Here is a 27,500-nt window from a genome sequence, read left to right on the forward strand (position 1 = left end):
AGGGGTGTTGGCAGTATGTACACTACATTAGAGGGGTGTTGGCAGAGTGTACACTACATTAGAGGGGTGTTGTCAGTGTGTACACTACATTAGAGGGGTGTTGGCAGAGTGTACACTACATTAGAGGGGTGTTGGCAGAGTGTACAATACATTAGAGGGGTGTTGTCAGTGTGTACACTACATTAGAGGGGTGTTGGCAGTATGTACACTACATTAGAGGGGTGTTGTCAGTGTGTACACTACATTAGAGGGGTGTTGTCAGTGTGTACACTACATTAGAGGGGTGTTGGCAGAGTGTACACTACATTAGAGGGGTGTTGGCAGTGTGTACACTACATTAGAGGGTGTTGGCAGAGTGTACACTACATTAGAGGGGTGTTGGCAGAGTGTACACTACATTAGAGGGGTGTTGGCAGTGTGTACACTACATTAGAGGGGTGTTTGCAGAGTGTACACTACATTAGAGGGGTGCTGACAGTATGTACACTACATTAGAGGGGTGTTGTCAGTGTGTACACTACATTAGAGGGGTGTTGGCAGTGTGTACACTACATTAGAGGGGTGTTGGCAGAGTGTACACTACATTTGATGTCTCTGTCTCAGGTGAGACGGGTGCCATGGTGTCCTCCACCCTCAAGCTGGGCATCTCAATCCTCAACACAGGCAACTGTGCCGTACAACAGGTGAGTTCTTTGTCATCTACCTGGTTTAACCTGGACGGTCGAAAGCAAAAGAGGTTTAACTAAGGTTATCTACCCCTGTTGTACAACTCATCCTAACCAAATTTTACTCTAAAACTACCTCTGTTGTACTAGACCAGGAGTACTAACTAAAACTACCTCTGTTGTACTAGACCAGGTGTACTAACTAAAACTACCTCTGTTGTACTAGTCCAGGGGTACTAACTAAAACTACATCTGTTGTACTAGACCAGGAGTACTAACTAAAACTACCTCTGTTGTACTAGTCCAGGGGTACTAACTAAAACTACATCTGTTGTACTAGACCAGGTGTACTAACTAAAACTACCTCTGTTGTACTAGACCAGGGGTACTAACTAAAACTACATCTGTTGTACTAGACCAGGAGTACTAACTAAAACTACCTCTGTTGTACTAGTCCAGGGGTACTAACTAAAACTACCTCTGTTGTACTAGACCAGGAGTACTAACTAAAACTACCTCTGTTGTACTAGTCCAGGGGTACTAACTAAAACTACCTCTGTTGTACTAGTCCAGGAGTACTAACTAAAACTACCTCTGTTGTACTAGACCAGGGGTACTAACTAAAACTACCTCTGTTGTACTAGACCAGGAGTACTAACTAAAACTACCTCTGTTGTACTAGACCAGGGGTACTAACTAAAACTACCTCTGTTGTACTAGTCCAGGAGTACTAACTAAAACTACCTCTGTTGTACTAGACCAGGAGTACTAACTAAAACTACCTCTGTTGTACTAGACTAGGACTACTAACTAAAACTACCTCTGTTGTACTAGTCCAGGAGTACTAACTAAAACTACCTCTGTTGTACTAGTCCAGGAGTACTAACTAAAACTACCTCTGTTGTACTAGACCAGGAGTACTAACTAAAACTACCTCTGTTGTACTAACTAAAACTACCTCTGTTGTACTAGACCAGGTGTACTAACTAAAAGTACCTCTGTTGTACTAACTAAAACTACCTCTGTTGTACTAGACCAGGTGTACTAACTAAAACTACCTGTTGTACTAGTCCAGGGGTACTAACTAAAACTACCTCTGTTGTACTAGACCAGGTGTACTAACTAAAACTACCTCTGTTGTACTAGACCAGGAGTACTAACTAAAACTACCTCTGTTGTACTAGAACAGGAGTACTAACTAAAACTACCTCTGTTGTACTAGACCAGGAGTACTAACTAAAACTACCTGTTGTACTAACTAAAACTACCTCTGTTGTACTAGTCCAGGAGTACTAACTAAAACTACCTCTGTTGTACTAGACTAGGAGTACTAACTAAAACTACCTCTGTTGTACTAACTAAAACTACCTCTGTTGTACTAGACCAGGTGTACTAACTAAAACTACCTCTGTTGTACTAGACCAGGTGTACTAACTAAAACTACCTGTTGTACTAACTAAAACTACCTCTGTTGTACTAGTCCAGGAGTACTAACTAAAACTACCTCTGTTGTACTAGACCAGGAGTACTAACTAAAACTACCTCTGTTGTACTAGACCAGGAGTACTAACTAAAACTACCTCTGTTGTACTAGACCAGGTGTACTAACTAAAACTACCTCTGTTGTACTAGACCAGGAGTACTAACTAAAACTACCTCTGTTGTACTAGACCAGGTGTACTAACTAAAACTACCTCTGTTGTACTAGACCAGGGGTACTAACTAAAACTACCTCTGCTGTACTAGACCAGGGGTACTAACTAAAACTACCTCTGTTGTACTAGACCAGGAGTACTAACTAAAACTACCTCTGTTGTACTAACTAAAACTACCTCTGTTGTACTAGACCAGGAGTACTAACTAAAACTACCTCTGTTGTACTAGACCAGGAGTACTAACTAAAACTACCTCTGTTGTACTAGACCAGGAGTACTAACTAAAACTACCTCTGTTGTACTAGTCCAGGGGTACTAACTAAAACTACATCTGTTGTACTAACTAAAACTACCTCTGTTGTACTAGACCAGGAGTACTAACTAAAACTACCTCTGTTGTACTAGACCAGGAGTACTAACTAAAACTACCTCTGTTGTACTAGACCAGGAGTACTAACTAAAACTACCTCTGTTGTACTAGACCAGGAGTACTAACTAAAACTACCTCTGTTGTACTAGACCAGGAGTACTAACTAAAACTACCTCTGTTGTACTAGTCCAGGGGTACTAACTAAAACTACATCTGTTGTACTAACTAAAACTACCTCTGTTGTACTAGACCAGGAGTACTAACTAAAACTACCTCTGTTGTACTAGACCAGGAGTACTAACTAAAACTACCTCTGTTGTACTAGACCAGGAGTACTAACTAAAACTACCTCTGTTGTACTAGACCAGGTGTACTAACTAAAACTACCTCTGTTGTACTAGACCAGGAGTACTAACTAAAACTACCTCTGTTGTACTAGACCAGGAGTACTAACTAAAACTACCTCTGTTGTACTAGACCAGGAGTACTAACTAAAACTACCTCTGTTGTACTAGACCAGGTGTACTAACTAAAACTACCTCTGTTGTACTAGACCAGGGGTACTAACTAAAACTACCTCTGCTTTACTAGACCAGGTGTACTAACTAAAACTACCTCTGTTGTACTAGACAAGGAGTACTAACTAAAACTACCTCTGTTGTACTAGACCAGGAGTACTAACTAAAACTACCTCTGTTGTACTAGACCAGGGGTACTAACTAAAACTACCTCTGTTGTACTAGACCAGGTGTACTAACTAAAACTACCTCTGTTGTACTAGACCAGGGGTACTAACTAAAACTACCTCTGTTGTACTAACTAAAACTACCTCTGTTGTACTAGACCAGGTGTACTAACTAAAACTACCTGTTGTACTAGTCCAGGGGTAATCAACTACTATTTCAGACGGTCCGGCCACATACAGTGCATTCGGAAAGTATTCAGACTACATTGAATTTTTCCCCATTTTGTTACGTTACAGCCTTATTATAAAATGGATACAGTTGCTTCTTTACTCATCAATCTACACACAATACCACATAATGACAAACTAAAAATTGTTTTTTAGAAATGTTTGCAAATGTATTAAAAATAATATTATAATAATAAATAAACGATATATAAAATATCTAACGGAAATATGACATTTACATAAGTGTTCAGACCCTTTAATCAGTACTTTGTTGAAGCACCTTTGGCAGCGATTACAGCCTCGAGTCTTCTTGGGTTTGACACTACAAGCTTGGCACACCTGTATTTGGGCAGTTTCTCCCATTCTTCTCTGCAGATCCTCTCAAGCTCTGTCAGGTTGGATGGGGAGCGTCGCTGCACAGCTATTTCCAGGTCTCTCCAGAGATGTTAGATCGGGTTCAAGTCCGGGCTCTGGCAGGGCCACTCAAGGACATTCAGAGAAATGACTTATTATGACATCATTTTAGGGGGGGTGATGGGGAAGGGGGGGGTGATGGGGAAGTGGGGGTGAAGGGGATTCCACAAAGATAAGTGCTGTATCTTTCACTTTCAATTTTCTGATCGAAGTTGACGGAGTGGGTAAAACTCAAGGTCTAAAACAACCGCTCAGAGTTTAACAGGTTTAAGCTCATTTCCTGCAATTCTTGCAATTAACTGTTACAGAACATGTAACAGTTATAACAATATATCAAATATATTTCTATATTTTTAGTCTGTCTGTTGAGTATGGCTGTATTAGACTGATTGATGGCTTCCTGTCTCTCTGTCTTACTGTCTCTCTGTCTTCCTGTCTCTGTCTTCCTGTCTCCCTGTCTCTCTGCCTTCCTGTTTCCCTGTCTCTCTGTTTCTCTGTCCTCCTGTCCTCCTGTCTTCCTGTCTCTCTGTCTTCCTGTCTCTCTGTCTTCTTGTCTCTCTGTCTTCCTGTCTCTCTGTCTTCCTGTCTCTCTGTCTTTCTGTCTTCCTGTCTCTCTGTCTTCCTGTCTCTCTGTCTTTCTGTCTTCCTGTTTCTCTGTCTTCCTGTCTCTCTGTCTCTCTGTTTCTCTGTCTTCCTGTCTCTCTGTCTCTCTGTCTTCCTGTCTCTCTGTCTTCCTGTCTCTCTGTCTTTCTGTCTTCCTGTCTCTCTGTCTTCCTGTTTCTCTGTCTTCCTGTCTTCCTGTCTCTCTGTCTCTCTGTCTCTCTGTCTCTCTGTCTCTCTGTTTCTCTGTCTTCCTGTTTCTCTGTCTTCCTGTCTCTCTGTCTCTCTGTTTCTCTGTCTTCCTGTCTCTCTGTCTTCCTGTTTCTCTGTCTTCCTGTCTCTCTGTCTTCCTGTCTCTCTGTCTTCCTGTCTCTCTATCTCTCTGGTTTCCTGTCTCTCTGTCTCTCTGTCTTCCTGTCTCTCTGTTTCTCTGTCTTCCTGTCTCTCTGTCTTCCTGTCTCTCTGTTTCTCTGTCTTCCTGTCTCTCTGTCTTCCTGTCTCTCTGTCTTTATGTCTCTCTGTCTTCCTGTCTCTCTGTCTTCCTGTCTCTCTGTCTTCCTGTCTCTCTGTCTTCCTTTCTCTCTGTCTTCCTTTCTCTCTGTCTTCCTGTCTCTCTGTCTTTCTGTCTCTCTGTCTTCCTGTCTCTCTGTCTTCCTGTCTCTCTGTCTTCCTTTCTCTCTGTCTTCCTGTCTCTCTGTCTTCCTGTCTCTCTGTCTCTTTCCCTCTCTGTCGCTCTGTCTCTCTCCCTCTCTGTCTCTCTGTCTCTTTCCCTCTCTGTCTCTCTGTCTCTCTGTATTGTAGAGGATGCTGGACTACCTGAAGGACAAAAAGGATGTGGGCTTCTTCCTGAGTATTCAGGCTCTGATGCAGACCTGCAGGTATGTAAGTCTATACACATCTAGTTATGTGTACCTGCAGGTATGTAAGTCTATAACTATCTAGTCATGTGTACCTGCAGGTATGTAAGTCTATAACTATCTAGTCATGTGTACCTGCAGGTATGTAAGTCTATACACATCTAGTTATGTGTACCTGCAGGTATGTAAGTCTATACACATCTAGTTATGTGTACCTGCAGGTATGTAAGTCTATAAACATCTAGTTATGTGTACCTGCAGGTATGTAAGTCTATAAACATCTAGTTATGTGTACCTGCAGGTACGTGTAACTTGATGTGGATTTAAAACAAATATTGGATGGCTCTAAGCCTAGACTCAAATCTCTCATCAGCTATCATTAAAATCCATGTTATCATCTGTGCTTCCTGTAAATAATTAAGATGCATTAGATGGTAATGACTCTAATGTGTTTGCTGTACAGATGTAGGATCTTAATTTGATCACTCTTTTGTTGTGTTAATGTTTCTAATGTTTGTGTGTGTTAATGATTCTAATGTGTGTGTGTTAATGATTGATGTGTGTGTGTTAATGATTCTAATGTGTGTGTGTTAATGATTCTAATGTGTGTGTGTTAATGATTGATGTGTGTGTGTTAATGATTCTAATGTTTGTGTGTGTTAATGATTCTAATGTGTGTTTGTTGGCAGCGTTCTAGACCTGAATGCCTTTGAGCGACAGAACAAGGCTGAGGGGCTTGGTATGGTGTCAGAGGAGGGATCAAGTGAGTATGGTGATAACACGTCACCACCAGGACAGCTCTGTCACCTGAACAGCTCAATGTAACACATCCCCTCTACACTGTCAGACTGTTGATCTCCACAGATGAGTTGGCTACTGCACAAAGTGATCTGCTACACGGCTAGTTACAGGGTAGCTACAGCACAAACTGATCTGCTACACGGCTAGTTACAGGGTAGCTACAGCACAAACTGATCTGCTACACGGCTAGTTACAGGGTAGCTACAGCACAAACTGATCTGCTACACGGCTAGTTACAGGGTGGCTACAGCACAAACTGATCTGCTACACGGCTAGTTACAGGGTAGCTACAGCACAAAGTGATCTGCTACACGGCTAGTTACAGGGTAGCTACAGCACAAAGTGATCTGCTACACGGCTAGTTACAGGGTAGCTACAGCACAAACTGATCTGCTACACGGCTAGTTACAGGGTAGCTACAGCACAAACTGATCTGCTACACGGCTAGTTACAGGGTAGCTACAGCACAAACTGATCTGCTACATGGCTAGTTACAGGGTAGCTACAGCACAAAGTGATCTGCTACACGGCTAGTTACAGGGTAGTTACTGTAGAAACTGATCTGCTACACGGCTAGTTACAGGGTAGCTACAGCACAAAGTGATCTGCTACACGGCTAGTTACAGGGTAGCTACAGCACAAACTGATCTGCTACACGGCTAGTTACAGGGTAGCTACAGCACAAACTGATCTGCTACATGGCTAGTTACAGGGTAGCTACAGCACAAACTGATCTGCTACATGGCTAGTTACAGGGTAGCTACAGCACAAACTGATCTGCTACACGGCTAGTTACAGGGTAGATACAACATAAACTGATCTGCTACATGGCTAGTTACAGGGTAGCTACAGCACAAACTGATCTGCTACACGGCTAGTTACAGGGTAGTTACTGTGGAAACTGATCTGCTACATGGCTAGTTACAGGGTAGCTACAGCACAAAGTGATCTGCTACACGGCTAGTTACAGGGTAGCTACAGCACAAACTGATCTGCTACATGGCTAGTTACAGGGTAGTTACTGTGGAAACTGATCTGCTACATGGCTAGTTACAGGCTAGTTACAACACAAACTGATCTGCTACATGGCTAGTTACAGGCTAGTTACTGTAGAAACTGATCTGCTACATGGCTAGTTACAGGCTAGTTACAACACAAACTGATCTGCTACATGGCTAGTTACAGGCTAGTTACTGTAGAAACTGATCTGCTACATGGCTAGTTACAGGCTAGTTACAACACAAACTGATCTGCTACATGGCTAGCTACAGGCTAGTTACAACACAAACTGATCTGCTACATGGCTAGTTACAGGGTAGTTACTGTATAAACTGATCCGCTATATGGCTAGTTACAGGGTAGTTACAACACAAACTGATCTGCTACATGGCTAGTTACAGGCTAGTTACTGTAGAAACTGATCTGCTACATGGCTAGTTACAGGGTAGTTACAACACAAACTGATCTGCTACATGGCTAGTTACAGGCTAGTTACTGTAGAAACTGATCTGCTACATGGCTAGTTACAGGGTAGTTACTGCACAAACTGATCTGCTACACGGCTAGTTACAGGGTAGCTACAGCACAAACTGATCTGCTACACGGCTAGTTACAGGGTGGCTACAGCACAAACTGATCTGCTACACGGCTAGTTACAGGGTAGCTACAGCACAAAGTGATCTGCTACACGGCTAGTTACAGGGTAGCTACAGCACAAAGTGATTTGCTACACGGCTAGTTACAGGGTAGCTACAGCACAAACTGATCTGCTACAAGGCTAGTTACAGGGTAGCTACAGCACAAACTGATCTGCTACACGGCTAGTTACAGGGTAGCTACAGCACAAACTGATCTGCTACATGGCTAGTTACAGGGTAGCTACAGCACAAAGTGATCTGCTACACGGCTAGTTACAGGGTAGTTACTGTAGAAACTGATCTGCTACACGGCTAGTTACAGGGTAGCTACAGCACAAAGTGATCTGCTACACGGCTAGTTACAGGGTAGCTACAGCACAAACTGATCTGCTACACGGCTAGTTACAGGGTAGCTACAGCACAAACTGATCTGCTACATGGCTAGTTACAGGGTAGCTACAGCACAAACTGATCTGCTACATGGCTAGTTACATGGTAGCTACAGCACAAACTGATCTGCTACACGGCTAGTTACAGGGTAGATACAACATAAACTGATCTGCTACATGACTAGTTACAGGGTAGCTACAGCACAAACTGATCTGCTACATGGCTAGTTACAGGGTAGTTACTGTGGAAACTGATCTGCTACATGGCTAGTTACAGGGTAGCTACAGCACAAAGTGATCTGCTACACGGCTAGTTACAGGGTAGCTACAGCACAAACTGATCTGCTACATGGCTAGTTACAGGGTAGTTACTGTGGAAACTGATCTGCTACATGGCTAGTTACAGGCTAGTTACAACACAAACTGATCTGCTACATGGCTAGTTACAGGCTAGTTACTGTAGAAACTGATCTGCTACATGGCTAGTTACAGGCTAGTTACAACACAAACTGGTCTGCTACATGGCTAGTTACAGGCTAGTTACTGTAGAAACTGATCTGCTACATGGCTAGTTACAGGCTAGTTACAACACAAACTGATCTGCTACATGGCTAGCTACAGGCTAGTTACAACACAAACTGATCTGCTACATGGCTAGTTACAGGGTAGTTACTGTATAAACTGATCCGCTATATGGCTAGTTACAGGGTAGTTACAACACAAACTGATCTGCTACACGGCTAGTTACAGGGTGGCTACAGCACAAACTGATCTGCTACACGGCTAGTTACAGGGTAGCTACAGCACAAAGTGATCTGCTACACGGCTAGTTACAGGGTAGCTACAGCACAAAGTGATCTGCTACACGGCTAGTTACAGGGTAGCTACAGCACAAACTGATCTGCTACACGGCTAGTTACAGGGTAGCTACAGCACAAACTGATCTGCTACACGGCTAGTTACAGGGTAGCTACAGCACAAACTGATCTGCTACATGGCTAGTTACAGGGTAGCTACAGCACAAAGTGATCTGCTACACGGCTAGTTACAGGGTAGTTACTGTAGAAACTGATCTGCTACACGGCTAATTACAGGGTAGCTACAGCACAAAGTGATCTGCTACACGGCTAGTTACAGGGTAGCTACAGCACAAACTGATCTGCTACACGGCTAGTTACAGGGTAGCTACAGCACAAACTGATCTGCTACATGGCTAGTTACAGGGTAGCTACAGCACAAACTGATCTGCTACATGGCTAGTTACAGGGTAGCTACAGCACAAACTGATCTGCTACATGGCTAGTTACAGGGTAGATACAACATAAACTGATCTGCTACATGACTAGTTACAGGGTAGCTACAGCACAAACTGATCTGCTACACGGCTAGTTACAGGGTAGTTACTGTGGAAACTGATCTGCTACATGGCTAGTTACAGGGTAGCTACAGCACAAAGTGATCTGCTACACGGCTAGTTACAGGGTAGCTACAGCACAAACTGATCTGCTACATGGCTAGTTACAGGGTAGTTACTGTGGAAACTGATCTGCTACATGGCTAGTTACAGGCTAGTTACAACACAAACTGATCTGCTACATGGCTAGTTACAGGCTAATTACTGTAGAAACTGATCTGCTACATGGCTAGTTACAGGCTAGTTACAACACAAACTGATCTGCTACATGGCTAGTTACAGGCTAGTTACTGTAGAAACTGATCTGCTACATGGCTAGTTACAGGCTAGTTACAACACAAACTGATCTGCTACATGGCTAGCTACAGGCTAGTTACAACACAAACTGATCTGCTACATGGCTAGTTACAGGGTAGTTACTGTAGAAACTGATCCGCTATATGGCTAGTTACAGGGTAGTTACAACACAAACTGATCTGCTACATGGCTAGTTACAGGCTAGTTACTGTAGAAACTGATCTGCTACATGCCTAGTTACAGGGTAGTTACAACACAAACTGATCTGCTACATGGCTAGTTACAGGCTAGTTACTGTAGAAACTGATCTGCTACATGGCTAGTTACAGGGTAGTTACTGCACAAACTGATCTGCTACACGGCTAGTTACAGGGTAGCTACAGCACAAACTGATCTGCTACACGGCTAGTTACAGGGTGGCTACAGCACAAACTGATCTGCTACACGGCTAGTTACAGGGTAGCTACAGCACAAAGTGATCTGCTACACGGCTAGTTACAGGGTAGCTACAGCACAAAGTGATCTGCTACACGGCTAGTTACAGGGTAGCTACAGCACAAACTGATCTGCTACACGGCTAGTTACAGGGTAGCTACAGCACAAACTGATCTGCTACACGGCTAGTTACAGGGTAGCTACAGCACAAACTGATCTGCTACATGGCTAGTTACAGGGTAGCTACAGCACAAAGTGATCTGCTACACGGCTAGTTACAGGCTAGTTACTGTAGAAACTGATCTGCTACATGGCTAGTTACAGGCTAGTTACAACACAAACTGATCTGCTACATGGCTAGTTACAGGCTAGTTACTGTAGAAACTGATCTGCTACATGGCTAGTTACAGGCTAGTTACAACACAAACTGATCTGCTACATGGCTAGCTACAGGCTAGTTACAACACAAACTGATCTGCTACATGGCTAGTTACAGGGTAGTTACTGTATAAACTGATCCGCTATATGGCTAGTTACAGGGTAGTTACAACACAAACTGATCTGCTACATGGCTAGTTACAGGCTAGTTACTGTAGAAACTGATCTGCTACATGGCTAGTTACAGGGTAGTTACAACACAAACTGATCTGCTACATGGCTAGTTACAGGCTAGTTACTGTAGAAACTGATCTGCTACATGGCTAGTTACAGGGTAGTTACTGCACAAACTGATCTGCTACACGGCTAGTTACAGGGTAGCTACAGCACAAACTGATCTGCTACACGGCTAGTTACAGGGTGGCTACAGCACAAACTGATCTGCTACACGGCTAGTTACAGGGTAGCTACAGCACAAAGTGATCTGCTACACGGCTAGTTACAGGGTAGCTACAGCACAAAGTGATTTGCTACACGGCTAGTTACAGGGTAGCTACAGCACAAACTGATCTGCTACAAGGCTAGTTACAGGGTAGCTACAGCACAAACTGATCTGCTACACGGCTAGTTACAGGGTAGCTACAGCACAAACTGATCTGCTACATGGCTAGTTACAGGGTAGCTACAGCACAAAGTGATCTGCTACACGGCTAGTTACAGGGTAGTTACTGTAGAAACTGATCTGCTACACGGCTAGTTACAGGGTAGCTACAGCACAAAGTGATCTGCTACACGGCTAGTTACAGGGTAGCTACAGCACAAACTGATCTGCTACACGGCTAGTTACAGGGTAGCTACAGCACAAACTGATCTGCTACATGGCTAGTTACAGGGTAGCTACAGCACAAACTGATCTGCTACATGGCTAGTTACATGGTAGCTACAGCACAAACTGATCTGCTACACGGCTAGTTACAGGGTAGATACAACATAAACTGATCTGCTACATGACTAGTTACAGGGTAGCTACAGCACAAACTGATCTGCTACATGGCTAGTTACAGGGTAGTTACTGTGGAAACTGATCTGCTACATGGCTAGTTACAGGGTAGCTACAGCACAAAGTGATCTGCTACACGGCTAGTTACAGGGTAGCTACAGCACAAACTGATCTGCTACATGGCTAGTTACAGGGTAGTTACTGTGGAAACTGATCTGCTACATGGCTAGTTACAGGCTAGTTACAACACAAACTGATCTGCTACATGGCTAGTTACAGGCTAGTTACTGTAGAAACTGATCTGCTACATGGCTAGTTACAGGCTAGTTACAACACAAACTGGTCTGCTACATGGCTAGTTACAGGCTAGTTACTGTAGAAACTGATCTGCTACATGGCTAGTTACAGGCTAGTTACAACACAAACTGATCTGCTACATGGCTAGCTACAGGCTAGTTACAACACAAACTGATCTGCTACATGGCTAGTTACAGGGTAGTTACTGTATAAACTGATCCGCTATTTGGCTAGTTACAGGGTAGTTACAACACAAACTGATCTGCTACACGGCTAGTTACAGGGTGGCTACAGCACAAACTGATCTGCTACACGGCTAGTTACAGGGTAGCTACAGCACAAAGTGATCTGCTACACGGCTAGTTACAGGGTAGCTACAGCACAAAGTGATCTGCTACACGGCTAGTTACAGGGTAGCTACAGCACAAACTGATCTGCTACACGGCTAGTTACAGGGTAGCTACAGCACAAACTGATCTGCTACACGGCTAGTTACAGGGTAGCTACAGCACAAACTGATCTGCTACATGGCTAGTTACAGGGTAGCTACAGCACAAAGTGATCTGCTACACGGCTAGTTACAGGGTAGTTACTGTAGAAACTGATCTGCTACACGGCTAATTACAGGGTAGCTACAGCACAAAGTGATCTGCTACACGGCTAGTTACAGGGTAGCTACAGCACAAACTGATCTGCTACACGGCTAGTTACAGGGTAGCTACAGCACAAACTGATCTGCTACATGGCTAGTTACAGGGTAGCTACAGCACAAACTGATCTGCTACATGGCTAGTTACAGGGTAGCTACAGCACAAACTGATCTGCTACATGGCTAGTTACAGGGTAGATACAACATAAACTGATCTGCTACATGACTAGTTACAGGGTAGCTACAGCACAAACTGATCTGCTACACGGCTAGTTACAGGGTAGTTACTGTGGAAACTGATCTGCTACATGGCTAGTTACAGGGTAGCTACAGCACAAAGTGATCTGCTACACGGCTAGTTACAGGGTAGCTACAGCACAAACTGATCTGCTACATGGCTAGTTACAGGGTAGTTACTGTGGAAACTGATCTGCTACATGGCTAGTTACAGGCTAGTTACAACACAAACTGATCTGCTACATGGCTAGTTACAGGCTAATTACTGTAGAAACTGATCTGCTACATGGCTAGTTACAGGCTAGTTACAACACAAACTGATCTGCTACATGGCTAGTTACAGGCTAGTTACTGTAGAAACTGATCTGCTACATGGCTAGTTACAGGCTAGTTACAACACAAACTGATCTGCTACATGGCTAGCTACAGGCTAGTTACAACACAAACTGATCTGCTACATGGCTAGTTACAGGGTAGTTACTGTAGAAACTGATCCGCTATATGGCTAGTTACAGGGTAGTTACAACACAAACTGATCTGCTACATGGCTAGTTACAGGCTAGTTACTGTAGAAACTGATCTGCTACATGCCTAGTTACAGGGTAGTTACAACACAAACTGATCTGCTACATGGCTAGTTACAGGCTAGTTACTGTAGAAACTGATCTGCTACATGGCTAGTTACAGGGTAGTTACTGCACAAATTGATCTGCTACACGGCTAGTTACAGGGTAGCTACAGCACAAACTGATCTGCTACACGGCTAGTTACAGGGTGGCTACAGCACAAACTGATCTGCTACACGGCTAGTTACAGGGTAGCTACAGCACAAAGTGATCTGCTACACGGCTAGTTACAGGGTAGCTACAGCACAAAGTGATCTGCTACACGGCTAGTTACAGGGTAGCTACAGCACAAACTGATCTGCTACACGGCTAGTTACAGGGTAGCTACAGCACAAACTGATCTGCTACACGGCTAGTTACAGGGTAGCTACAGCACAAACTGATCTGCTACATGGCTAGTTACAGGGTAGCTACAGCACAAAGTGATCTGCTACACGGCTAGTTACAGGGTAGTTACTGTAGAAACTGATCTGCTACACGGCTAGTTACAGGGTAGCTACAGCAAAAAGTGATCTGCTACACGGCTAGTTACAGGGTAGCTACAGCACAAACTGATCTGCTACACGGCTAGTTACAGGGTAGCTACAGCACAAACTGATCTGCTACATGGCTAGTTACAGGGTAGCTACAGCACAAACTGATCTGCTACATGGCTAGTTACAGGGTAGCTACAGCACAAACTGATCTGCTACACGGCTAGTTACAGGGTAGATACAACATAAACTGATCTGCTACATGGCTAGTTACAGGGTAGCTACAGCACAAACTGATCTGCTACACGGCTAGTTACAGGGTAGTTACTGTGGAAACTGATCTGCTACATGGCTAGTTACAGGGTAGCTACAGCACAAAGTGATCTGCTACACGGCTAGTTACAGGGTAGCTACAGCACAAACTGATCTGCTACATGGCTAGTTACAGGGTAGTTACTGTGGAAACTGATCTGCTACATGGCTAGTTACAGGCTAGTTACAACACAAACTGATCTGCTACATGGCTAGTTACAGGCTAGTTACTGTAGAAACTGATCTGCTACATGGCTAGTTACAGGCTAGTTACAACACAAACTGATCTGCTACATGGCTAGTTACAGGCTAGTTACTGTAGAAACTGATCTGCTACATGGCTAGTTACAGGCTAGTTACAACACAAACTGATCTGCTACATGGCTAGCTACAGGCTAGTTACAACACAAACTGATCTGCTACATGGCTAGTTACAGGGTAGTTACTGTAGAAACTGATCCGCTATATGGCTAGTTACAGGGTAGTTACAACACAAACTGATCTGCTACATGGCTAGTTACAGGCTAGTTACTGTAGAAACTGATCTGCTACATGGCTAGTTACAGGGTAGTTACAACACAAACTGATCTGCTACATGGCTAGTTACAGGCTAGTTACTGTAGAAACTGATCTGCTACATGGCTAGTTACAGGGTAGTTACTGTACAAACTGATCTGCTACATGGCTAGTTACAGGGTAGTTACAACACAAACTGATCTGCTACATGGCTAGTTAAAGGCTAGTTACTGTAGAAACTGATCTGCTACATGGCTAGTTACAGGCTAGTTACTGTAGAAACTGATCTGCTACATGGCTAGTTACAGGGTAGTTACTGTACAAACTGATCTGCTACATGGCTAGTTACAGGGTAGTTACTGTACAAACTGATCTGCTACATGGCTAGTTACAGGCTAGTTACTGTACAAACTGATCTGCTACATGGCTAGTTACAGAGTAGCTACTGTACAAACTGATCTGCTACATGGCTAGTTACTGTACAAACTGATCTGCTACATGGCTAGTTACAGGCTAGTTACTGTACAAACTGATCTGCTACATGGCTAGCTACAGGCTAGTTACAACACAAACTGATCTGCTACAGGCTAGTTACAACACAAACTGATCTGCTACATGGCTAGTTACAGGGTAATTACTGTAGAAACTGATCCGCTACATGGCTAGCTACAGGCTAGTTACAACACAAACTGATCTGCTACATGGCTAGTTACAGGGTAGTTACAACACAAACTGATCTGCTACATGGCTAGCTACAGGCTAGTTACAACACAAACTGATCTGCTACAGGCTAGTTACAACACAAACTGATCTGCTACATGGCTATTTACAGGGTAGTTACAACACAAACTGATCTGCTACATGGCTAGCTACAGGCTAGTTACAACACAAACTGATCTTCTACAGGCTAGTTACAACACAAACTGATCTGCTACATGGCTAGTTACCGGGTAGCTACTGCACAAACTGATCCGCTACATGGCTAGTTACAGGGTAGTTAATGTACAAACTGATCTGCTACATGGCTAGTTACTGTACAAACTGATCTGCTACATGGCTAGTTACTGTACAAACTGATCTGCTACATGGCTAGTTACAGGGTAGTTAGTGTACAAACTGATCTGCTACATGGCTAGTTACTGTAGAAACTGATCTGCTACATGGCTAGTTACAGGGTAGTTACTGTACAAAATGATCTGCTACATGCCTAGTTACTGTCCAAACGGATCTGCTACATGGCTAGTTACAGGGTAGTTACAACACAAACTGATCTGCTACATGGCTAGCTACAGGCTAGTTACAACACAAACTGATCTGCTACATGGCTAGTTACTGTAGAAACTGACCTGCTACATGGCTAGTTACTGTAGAAACTGATCTGCTACATGGCTAGTTACTGTAGAAACTGATCTTCTACATGCCTTGTTACAACACAAACTGATCTGCTACATGGCTAGTTACAACACAAACGGATCTGCTACATGGCTAGTTACTATAGAAACGGATCTTCTACATGGCTAGTTACAGGCTAGTTACTGTAAAAACTGATCTGCTACATGGCTAGTTACAGGTTAGCCACTGTACAAACTGATCTGCTACATGGCTAGTTACTGTACAAACTGATCTGCTACATGGCTAGTTACAGGCTAGTTACTGTAAAAACTGATCTGGTACATGGCTAGTTACAGGGTAGCTACTGTACAAACTGATCTGCTACATGGCTAGTTACTGTACAAACTGATCTGCTACATGGCTAGTTACTATACAAACTGATCTGCTACATGGCTAGTTACTGTAGAAACTGATCTGCTACATGGCTAGTTACTGTACAAACTGATCTGCTACATGGCTAGTTACTGTAGAAACTGATCTGCTACATGGCTAGTTACCGGGTAGTTACTGTACAAACTGATCTGCTACATGGCTAGTTACAGGGTAGCTACTGCACAAACTGATCCGCTACATGGCTAGTTACAGGGTAGTTACTGTACAAACTGATCTGCTACATGGCTAGTTACTGTACAAACTGATCTGCTACATGGCTAGTTACTGTAGAAACTGATCTGCTACATGGCTAGTTACAGGGTAGCTACAACACAAACTGATCCGCTACATGGCTAGTTACCGGGTAGCTACAACACAAACTGATCTGCTACATGGCTAGTTACTGTAGAAACTGATCTGCTACATGGCTAGTTACTGTAGAAACTAATATGCTACATGGCTAGTTACTGTAGAAACTGATCTGCTACATGGCTAGTTACTGTAGAAACTGATCTGCTACATGGCTAGTTACAACACAAACTGATCTGCTACATGGCTAGTTACAACACAAACTGATCTGCTACATGGCTAGTTACTATACAAACTGATCTGCTACATGGCTAGTTACTATACAAACTGATCTGCTACATGGCTAGTTACTATACAAACTGATCTGCTACATGGCTAGTTACTGTAGAAACTGATCTGCTACATGGCTAGTTACTATACAAACTGATCTGCTACATGGCTAGTTACTGTAGAAACTGATCTGCTACATGGCTAGTTACAGGGTAGATAAAACACAAACTGATCTGCTACATGGCTAGTTACTGTAGAAACTGACCTGCTACATGGCTAGTTACTGTAGAAACTGATCTGCTACATGGCTAGCTACTGTAGAAACTGATCTGCTACATGGCTAGTTACTGTAGAAACTGATCTGCTACATGACTAGTTACAGGGTAGATACAGCACAAACTGACCTGCTACATGGCTAGTTACAGGGTAGTTACTGTAGAAACTGACCTGCTACATGGCTAGTTACAGGGTAGCTACTGTACAAACTGATCTGCTACATGGCTAGTTACTGTACAAACTGATCTGCTACATGGCTAGTTACAGGGTAGCTACTGTACAAACTGATCTGCTACATGGCTAGTTACTGTACAAACTGATCCGCTACATGGCTAGTTACAGGGTAGCTACTGTACAAACTGATCTGCTACATGGCTAGTTACTGTACAAACTGATCTGCTACATGGCTAGTTACAGGGTAGCTACTGTACAAACTGATCTGCTACATGGCTAGTTACAGGGTAGCTACTGTACAAACTGATATGCTACATGGCTAGTTACTGTACAAACTGATCTGCTACATGGCTAGTTACAGGGTAGCTACTGTACAAACTGATCTGCTACATGGCTAGTTACTGTAGAAACTGATCTGCTACATGGCTAGTTACAGGGTAGTTACTGTACAAAATGATCTGCTACATGCCTAGTTACTGTACAAACGGATCTGCTACATGGCTAGTTACAGGGTAGTTACAACACAAACTGATCTGCTACATGGCTAGCTACAGGCTAGTTACAACACAAACTGATCTGCTACATGGCTAGTTACAACACAAACGGATCTGCTACATGGCTAGTTACTATAGAAACTGATCTTCTACATGGCTAGTTACAGGCTAGTTACTGTAAAAACTGATCTGCTACATGGCTAGTTACAGGGTAGCCACTGTACAAACTGATCTGCTACATGGCTAGTTACTGTACAAACTGATCTGCTACATGGCTAGTTACAGGCTAGTTACTGTAAAAACTGATCTGGTACATGGCTAGTTACTATACAAACTGATCTGCTACATGGCTAGTTACTGTAGAAACTGATCTGCTACATGGCTAGTTACTGTAGAAACTGATCTGCTACATGGCTAGTTACTGTAGAAACTGATCTGCTACATGGCTAGTTACCGGGTAGTTACTGTACAAACTGATCTGCTACATGGCTAGTTACAGGGTAGCTACTGCACAAACTGATCCGCTACATGGCTAGTTACAGGGTAGTTACTGTACAAACTGATCTGCTACATGGCTAGTTACTGTACAAACTGATCTGCTACATGGCTAGTTACTGTAGAAACTGATCTGCTACATGGCTAGTTACAGGGTAGCTACAACACAAACTGATCCGCTACATGGCTAGTTACCGGGTAGCTACAACACAAACTGATCTGCTACATGGCTAGTTACTGTAGAAACTGATCTGCTACATGGCTAGTTACTGTAGAAACTGATCTGCTACATGGCTAGTTACTGTAGAAACTGATCTACTACATGGCTAGTTACAACACAAACTGATCTGCTACATGGCTAGTTACAACACAAACTGATCTGCTACATGGCTAGTTACTGTAGAAACTGATCTGCTACATGGCTAGTTACTGTAGAAACTAATATGCTACATGGCTAGTTACTGTAGAAACTGATCTGCTACATGGCTAGTTACTGTAGAAACTGATCTGCTACATGGCTAGTTACAACACAAACTGATCTGCTACATGGCCAGTTACAACACAAACTGATCTGCTACATGGCTAGTTACTATACAAACTGATCTGCTACATGGCTAGTTACTATACAAACTGATCTGCTACATGGCTAGTTACTATACAAACTGATCTGCTACATGGCTAGTTACTGTAGAAACTGATCTGCTACATGGCTAGTTACTATACAAACTGATCTGCTACATGGCTAGTTACTGTAGAAACTGATCTGCTACATGGTTAGTTACAGGGTAGATAAAACACAAACTGATCTGCTACATGGCTAGTTACTGTACAAACTGACCTGCTACATGGCTAGTTACTGTAGAAACTGATCTGCTACATGGCTAGCTACTGTAGAAACTGATCTGCTACATGGCTAGTTACTGTAGAAACTGATCTGCTACATGACTAGTTACAGGGTAGATACAGCACAAACTGACCTGCTACATGGCTAGTTACATGGTAGTTACTGTAGAAACTGACCTGCTACATGGCTAGTTACAGGGTAGCTACTGTACAAACTGATCTGCTACATGGCTAGTTACTGTACAAACTGATCTGCTACATGGCTAGTTACAGGGTAGCTACTGTACAAACTGATCTGCTACATGGCTAGTTACTGTACAAACTGATCCGCTACATGGCTAGTTACAGGGTAGCTACTGTACAAACTGATCTGCTACATGGCTAGTTACTGTACAAACTGATCTGCTACATGGCTAGTTACAGGGTAGCTACTGTACAAACTGATCTGCTACATGGCTAGTTACAGGGTAGCTACTGTACAAACTGATATGCTACATGGCTGGTTACTGTACAAACTGATCTGCTACATGGCTAGTTACAGGGTAGCTACTGTACAAACTGATCTGCTACATGGCTAGTTACTGTACAAACTGACCTGCTACATGGCTAGTTACAGGGTAGCTACTGTACAAACTGATCTGCCACATGGCTAGTTACTGTACAAACTGATCCGCTACATGGCTAGTTACAGGGTAGTTACTGTAGAAACTGATCTTCTACATGGCTAGTTACTGTAGAAACTGATCTGCTACATGGCTAGTTACAGGGTAGTTACTGTACAAACTGATCCGCTACATGGCTAGTTACAGGGTAGTTACTGTAGAAACTGATCTGCTACATGGCTAGTTACTGTAGAAACGGATCTGCTACATGGCTAGTTACAACACAAACTGATCTGCTACATGGCTAGTTACAACACAAACTGATCTGCTACATGGCTAGTTACTTTACAAACTGATCTTCTACATGGCTAGTTACTATACAAACTGATCTGCTACATGGCTAGTTACTATACAAACTGATCTGCTACATGGCTAGTTACTGTAGAAACTGATCTGCTACATGGCTAGTTACTATACAAACTGATCTGCTACATGGCTAGTTACTGTAGAAACTGATCTGCAACATGGCTAGTTACAGGGTAGATAAAACACAAACTGATCTGCTACATGGCTAGTTACTGTAGAAACTGACCTGCTACATGGCTAGTTACTGTAGAAACTGATCTGCTACATGGCTAGCTACTGTAGAAACTGATCTGCTACATGGCTAGTTACTGTAGAAACTGATCTGCTACATGGCTAGTTACAGGGTATATACAGCACAAACTGACCTGCTACATGGCTAGTTACAGGGTAGTTACTGTAGAAACTGACCTGCTACATGGCTAGTTACAGGGTAGCTACTGTACAAACTGATCTGCTACATGGCTAGTTACTGTACAAACTGATCTGCTACATGGCTAGTTACAGGGTAGCTACTGTACAAACTGATCTGCTACATGGCTAGTTACTGTACAAACTGATCTGCTACATGGCTAGTTACTGTACAAACTGATCTGCTACATGGCTAGTTACAGGGTAGCTACTGTACAAACTGATCTGCTACATGGCTAGTTACAGGGTAGCTACTGTACAAACTGATCTGCTACATGGCTAGTTACTGTACAAACTGATCTGCTACATGGCTAGTTACAGGGTAGCTACTGTACAAACTGATCTGCTACATGGCTAGTTACTGTACAAACTGACCTGCTACATGGCTAGTTACAGGGTAGCTACTGTACAAACTGATCTGCTACATGGCTAGTTACTGTACAAACTGATCTGCTACATGGCTAGTTACAGGGCAGTTACTGTAGAAACTGATCTGCTACATGTCTAGTTACTGTAGAAACTGATCTGCTACATGGCTAGTTACAGGGTAGTTACTCGCTGTGAATCACTGTACTTTTTACTGCATACAGGTGTTTACTGTGGTTGCAGTTTGTGTTAGCGTGTATTTATTTACTGTATTCGTTGGCTGTCCTAAAGTAGATAGAAACCGTATGAGATTCATAAAGGTGCTGTTGTATGAATCACTGTGCTTCAAGACGGTGTGTATAGAAACTGTACATGCATCCCTGACAACGGCTTTAATTGTTGTAGCTACTGGACTCACCTTGGCTCTCTCTTTGTCTTTCTCCTCACCACCACTCTACCCCGCCCTTTACCCTTTACATACCCCTCCTTTCCCCCATCCCACCTTTTCACGGTTCTCAGATATGAAGCTAGAACGTGGTAAATAAGACGTGTCTCTGTCTCTTTCCTTCTTTCCCCCTCTCTCTCTCTCCTTCTGTCCTTTCTTTCTATTATTCAGCTCACTAGGTCTTTCTTTTTCTGTGGTGTGTGTAGTTAATACACATTTCATTTCGCACTCAAGGAGTCACTGAAAAAAAAACGAAACTTTCCGATCACTGGTTATTTTAGGCTGGGATAACTGCCAAAAGATTATAATTAAATTCACTAGCGTCACTTCCTCTAAGTTTCCCCGGTAACGGCCATGATCCGTCCACTAGCAGGGATTGAAAAGTTTTGACAGTTTTTTTGGGGGGTCCTTGAGTGCATTTCCTAGTACTACAGATCTACTGTAACTCTAAGACTCGTGGAACAGTGGCTGAGCAAAAAGAAGGAAGGAGAGTATTTCTTCCATTTTCTTCTTGTCCTGACAAGTTCTCTAGAGGAGATCACAGAGAACTGTTACATGGGGTTTTGACTAGAAAGGATACAGCTTTTGTCAGATTTGACTTTTCGTAGCAGGTTAGGACATCTTACGTAGCAGGTTAGGACATCTTACGTAGCAGGTTAGGACATCTTACGTAGCAGGCTAGGACAACTTACGTAGCAGGTTAGGACATCTTACGTAGCAGGTTAGGACAACTTACGTAGCAACAACTTACGTAGTAGGTTAGGACATCTTACGTAGCAGGTTAGGACAACTTACGTAGCAGGTTAGGACATATTACGTAGCAGGTTAGGACAACTTACGTAGCAACAACTTACGTAGCAGGTTAGGACAACTTACGTAGCAGGTTAGGACAACTTACGTAGCAGGTTAGGACAACTTACGTAGTAGGTTAGGACAACTTATGTAGCAGGTTAGGGCAACTTACGTAGCAGGTTAGGACAACTTACGTAGCAGGTTGGACATCTTACGTAGCAGGTTAGGACAACTTACGTAGCAGGTTAGGACAACTTACGTAGCAGGTTAGGACAACTTACGTAGCAGGTTAAGACAACTTACGTAGCAGGTTAGGACAACTTACGTAGCAGGTTAGGACAACTTACGTAGCAGGTTAGGACAACTTACGTAGCAGGTTAGGACAACTTACGTAGCAGGTTAAGACAACTTACGTAGCAGGTTAGGACAACTTACGTAGCAGGTTAAGACAACTTACGTAGCAGGTTAGGACAACTTACGTAGCAGGTTGGACATCTTACGTAGCAGGTTAGGACAACTTACGTAGCAGGTTAGGACAACTTACGTAGCAGGTTAGGACAACTTACGTAGCAGGTTGGACATCTTACGTAGCAGGTTAGGACATCTTACGTAGCAGGTTAGGACAACTTACGTAGCAGGTTAGGACATCTTACGTAGCAGATTAGGACAACTTACGTAGCAGGTTAGGACAACTTACGTAGCAGGTTAGGACAACTTACGTAGCAGGTTAGGACAACTTACGTAGCAGGTTAGGACAACTTACGTAGCAGGTTAAGACAACTTACGTAGCAGGTTGGACATCTTACGTAGCAGGTTAGGACAACTTACGTAGCAGGTTGGACAACTTACGTAGCAGGTTAGGACAACTTACGTAGCAGGTTGGACATCTTACGTAGCAGGTTAGGACAACTAACGTAGCAGGTTGGACATCTTACGTAGCAGGTTAGGACAACTTACGTAGCAGGTTGGACATCTTACGTAGCAGGTTAGGACATCTTACGTAGCAGGTTAGGACAACTTACGTTGCAGGTTGGACATCTTACGTAGCAGGTTAGGACATCTTATGTAGCAGGTTAGGACAACTTACGTAGCAGGTTAGGACAACTTACGTAGCAACAACTTACGTAGCAGGTTAGGACATCTTACGTAGCAGGTTAGGACATCTTACGTAGCAGGTTAGGACAACTTACGTAGCAGGTTAGGACATCTTACGTAGCAGGTTAGGACAACTTACGTAGCAGGTTAGGACAACTTATGTAGCAGGTTAGGACAACTTACGTAGCAGGTTAGGGCAACTTATGTAGCAGGTTAGGACAACTTACGTAGCAGGTTAGGACATCTTACGTAGCAGGTTAGGACATATTACGTAGCAGGTTAGGACAACTTACGTAGCAGGTTAGGAAAGTGAACCTAGAAGGTTACGAGAATTAGGTTAAGGTTAGGAAAATGGTTACGGTTAGGGTTAGCTAAAGTGCAACAAAAAAAAATCTACATTGAATGTCAATTTGACATAATCCCTATCCTTTCTAGCCATGAGTCTCTTACTGTACTGATGTGTCTCATCAAACCTGAAATGAACTGCAACCTCAGTAGGGAGTCGACAAATCCCTGTTTCCTAAGACATTTGCCTCTTTACATAATTTAAACATCCCCCTCAAATACTGAGATTCTTCCGTTGCCCCAAGTTCCCCACCTTGTCATCTTTCTCCCTGTCCCTACCAAGACATTACCAAAAGGTGTTCTCTGGACACAAGGTTGACATTCATCACATCTGAACTTTTTCACATTCTTGTGCTTTTTTTTCACTTATTTTCACTTTCCCCTATTGTGTAATTAAAGACAGCTTTTCTGTGATAGAAAATATCACAAGATGCTACTTTAACATTCATTGAATGAGCTTAAAAGGGATACTTTGAGATTTTGGAAATGAAGCCCTTTTATGTTGTCACAAGCCGGCTCATAGCCTGTGACAACAATGAGGGGACACGAACAACAGGTATAGGCCAATTAAAAGTGTTCTTTATTATAAACAAACTATTAACTTAAACTAAGAAACAGGAATGAGGTGTGGATGTATCATAATGTAAGGTGTATGTAAAGTGCATGGATGCATGAACATGTGTGTGTGAACATGACTGAGTGAAAACTATGCAAAACTAAAAAGGAACAAACAAATCATGAGCATACCTGGAGGAGCAGAGAGAGAGAGAGAGAGAGGTGATTAGTAAGCAGTTTTATACCCTGAGCCCAGGTGGCTCCAATCACTAACGACCCTCCTCTGCCTGCAGGAGGAACCACCCCCTGCACTGCAGAGGAGGAGCCGTGACAATGTTCTTCCCCCAGAGTCAGATGAACTCGTTGATACCATTTTTATGTCTCTGTGTCCAGTATGAAGGAAGTTAGAGGTAACATGCTAGCACATATTCACGGGTGGCGCATCTGTCCAAGGCAATGCATCTCAGTGCTAGAGGCGTCACTACAGATCCTGGTTTGATCCCAGGGTGCATCACAACCGGCCGTGATTGGGAGTCCCATCGGGCGGCGTACAATGGGCCAGCGTCGTCCGTCTTAGGGAAGGGTTTGTCATAACGGTAGGTCGTCATAACAATATGTTCTTAACTGACTTGCCTAGTTAAATAAAGGTTAAATAACAAAAGTACTTCCGATTATTGCGCTAACGCTAGTTAGCATTGGCTGGCGTAAGTACCTCTAACTCTAACTTCCTTCATACCGGACACAGAGACATAAACATTTTATTGTCACGATCGTTTGTTGAATAAATGGTCCAAGGTGCAGCGTGCTTAGAGTTCCACATCTTTAATAATGAAACTTACAAAAAACAATAAAGGATAAATGATACGTGAAGCAAATGCAGTGCTCACAGGCACTACACAAAAACAAGATCCCACAAACTAAGGTGGAAAAAAGGCTGCCTAAGTATGATCCCCAATCAGAGACAACGATAGACAGCTGCCTCTGATTGGGAACCATACCCGGCCAACGAAGAAATAGAAAACATAGATGTCCCACCCTAGTCACACCCTGACCTAACCAAATAGAGAATTAAAAGGATCTCTAAAGTCAGGGCGTGACAGTTATCCACAAGTTCATCTGACTGGGGAAGTAGATACAGGGCCTCGTTGCCAAAATCCACGGTATTCCTTTAAGAGAAAAATGGTGCCAATCACTTGTCTGGTTTCAGACTTGCTATGTGTTATAATTCCAAAACTTCTAGGTGTGTTCGTCTGACTTCTAAATTATAATTTTAACCAGGTTTTTTTGAGGCTATCTAAGTGTCACATAATCTGTCACAGGATCTCAGTATGTATACACCTGTTCTGAAAGGCCACAGAGTCTGCAACACCACTAAGCTAGGGGTAACCACCAAGCAAGCGGCACCATGAAGACCAAGGAGCTCTCCAAACAGGTCAGGGACAAAGTTGTGGAGAAGTACAGATCAGGGTTGGGTTATAAAAAATATCACAAACTTTGAACATCCCACGGAGTACCATTAAATCCATTATAAAAAAATGGAAAGAATATGGCACCACAACAAACCTACCAAGAGAGGGCTGCCCACCAAAACTCACAGACAGGGCAAGGAGGGCATTAATCAGAGAGGCAACAAGCGACCAAAGATAACCTTGAAGGAGCTGCAAAGCTCCACAGCGGAGATTGGAGTATCTGTCCATAGTACCACTTTAAGCAATACACTCCACTGAGCTGGACATTACGGAAGAGTGGCCAGAAAAAGACATTGCTTAAAGAAAAAAATAAGCAAACACGTTTGGTGCTTGCCAAAAGGCATGTGGGAGACCCCCCAAACATATGGAAAAAAATTGACCTTTTTGGCCATCAAGGAAAACGCTATGGCACAAACCCAACACCTCTCATCACCCCGAGAATACCATCCCCACAGTGAAGCATGGTGGTGGCAGCATCATGCTGTGGGGAAGTTTTTCATCGGCAGGGACTGGGAAACTGGTCAGAATTGAAGAAATTATGGACGTCGCTAAATTACAGGGAAATTCTTGAGGGAAACCTGTTTCAGTCTTTCAGAGGTTTTAGACTGGAACAGAGGTTCACCTTCCAGCAGGACAATGACTGTAATTTTTATTTATTTTACCTATATTTAACTAGGCAAGTCAGTTAAGAACAAATTCTTATTTTCAATGACGGCCTAGGAACAGTGGGTTAACTGCCTTGTTCAGGGGCAGAACGACAGATTTTTACCTTGTCAGCTCGGGGATTCGATCTTGCAACCTTTCGGTTACTAGTCCAACGCTCTAAACACTAGGCTACCCACTAAAGCAACACTCGAGTGGTTTAAGGGGAAACATTTAAATGTCTTGGTATGGCCTAGTCAAAGCCCAGACCTTAATCCCATTGAGAATCTGTGGTATGACTTAAAGATTGCTGTACATCAGCAGAAACCATCCACCTTGAAGGAGCTGGAGCAGTTTTGCCTTGAAGAATGGGCAGAAATCCCAGTGGCAAGATGTGCCAAGCTCATAGAGACATAACCCAAGAGACTTGCAGCTGTAATTTCTGCAAAAGGTGGCTCTACAAAGTATTGACTTTGGGGGGGTGAATAGTTATGGATCTGTTTTTTGTTGTTTTTTTCACAATAAAAAATATTTTGCATCTTCAAAGTGGTAGGAATGTTGTGTAAATCAAATGATACAAACCCCCCAAAAACTCATTTTAATTACAGACTGTAAGGCATCAAAATAGTAAAAATGCCAAGGGGGTGAATAGTTTCGCAAACCACTCCACTTCTGTCTCCAGTACATGTGATTTGGTTCCCTTGTTTTTCCACCACACAACAACACACACACTCACTGGAGTTTGTAGAGTTCAGTAGATCTGTAGTTGCATGACTTGTGTGACTTTGTGTTTGATATAGAGAGATATTCTCTCCGATTTGTTCTCTGTATTTCTGTGTTCCTTGTGTTGTCTGT

At 43.1% G+C, this 27,500-nt stretch overlaps 1 protein-coding gene across 1 annotated transcript in view; it reads left to right on the forward strand.

Annotated features, from left to right (window-relative positions):
* The window catches only part of ryr1b (ryanodine receptor 1b (skeletal)), a gene marked incomplete in the record, with an annotated part of 337,334 nt that overhangs the window by 257,605 nt on the left and 52,229 nt on the right, over positions 1-27,500 (forward strand). Inside the window, 4 exon segments of the mRNA XM_055895181.1 lie at positions 604-683; positions 5,419-5,495; positions 6,164-6,237; positions 21,822-21,839. Of these exon segments, the coding sequence (XP_055751156.1) occupies positions 604-683; positions 5,419-5,495; positions 6,164-6,237; positions 21,822-21,839 (249 nt within the window).

Source organism: Salvelinus fontinalis, chromosome 33, assembly GCF_029448725.1.
Source record: "Salvelinus fontinalis isolate EN_2023a chromosome 33, ASM2944872v1, whole genome shotgun sequence".
In the NCBI taxonomy this organism is placed as follows: Eukaryota; Metazoa; Chordata; class Actinopteri; order Salmoniformes; family Salmonidae; genus Salvelinus; species Salvelinus fontinalis.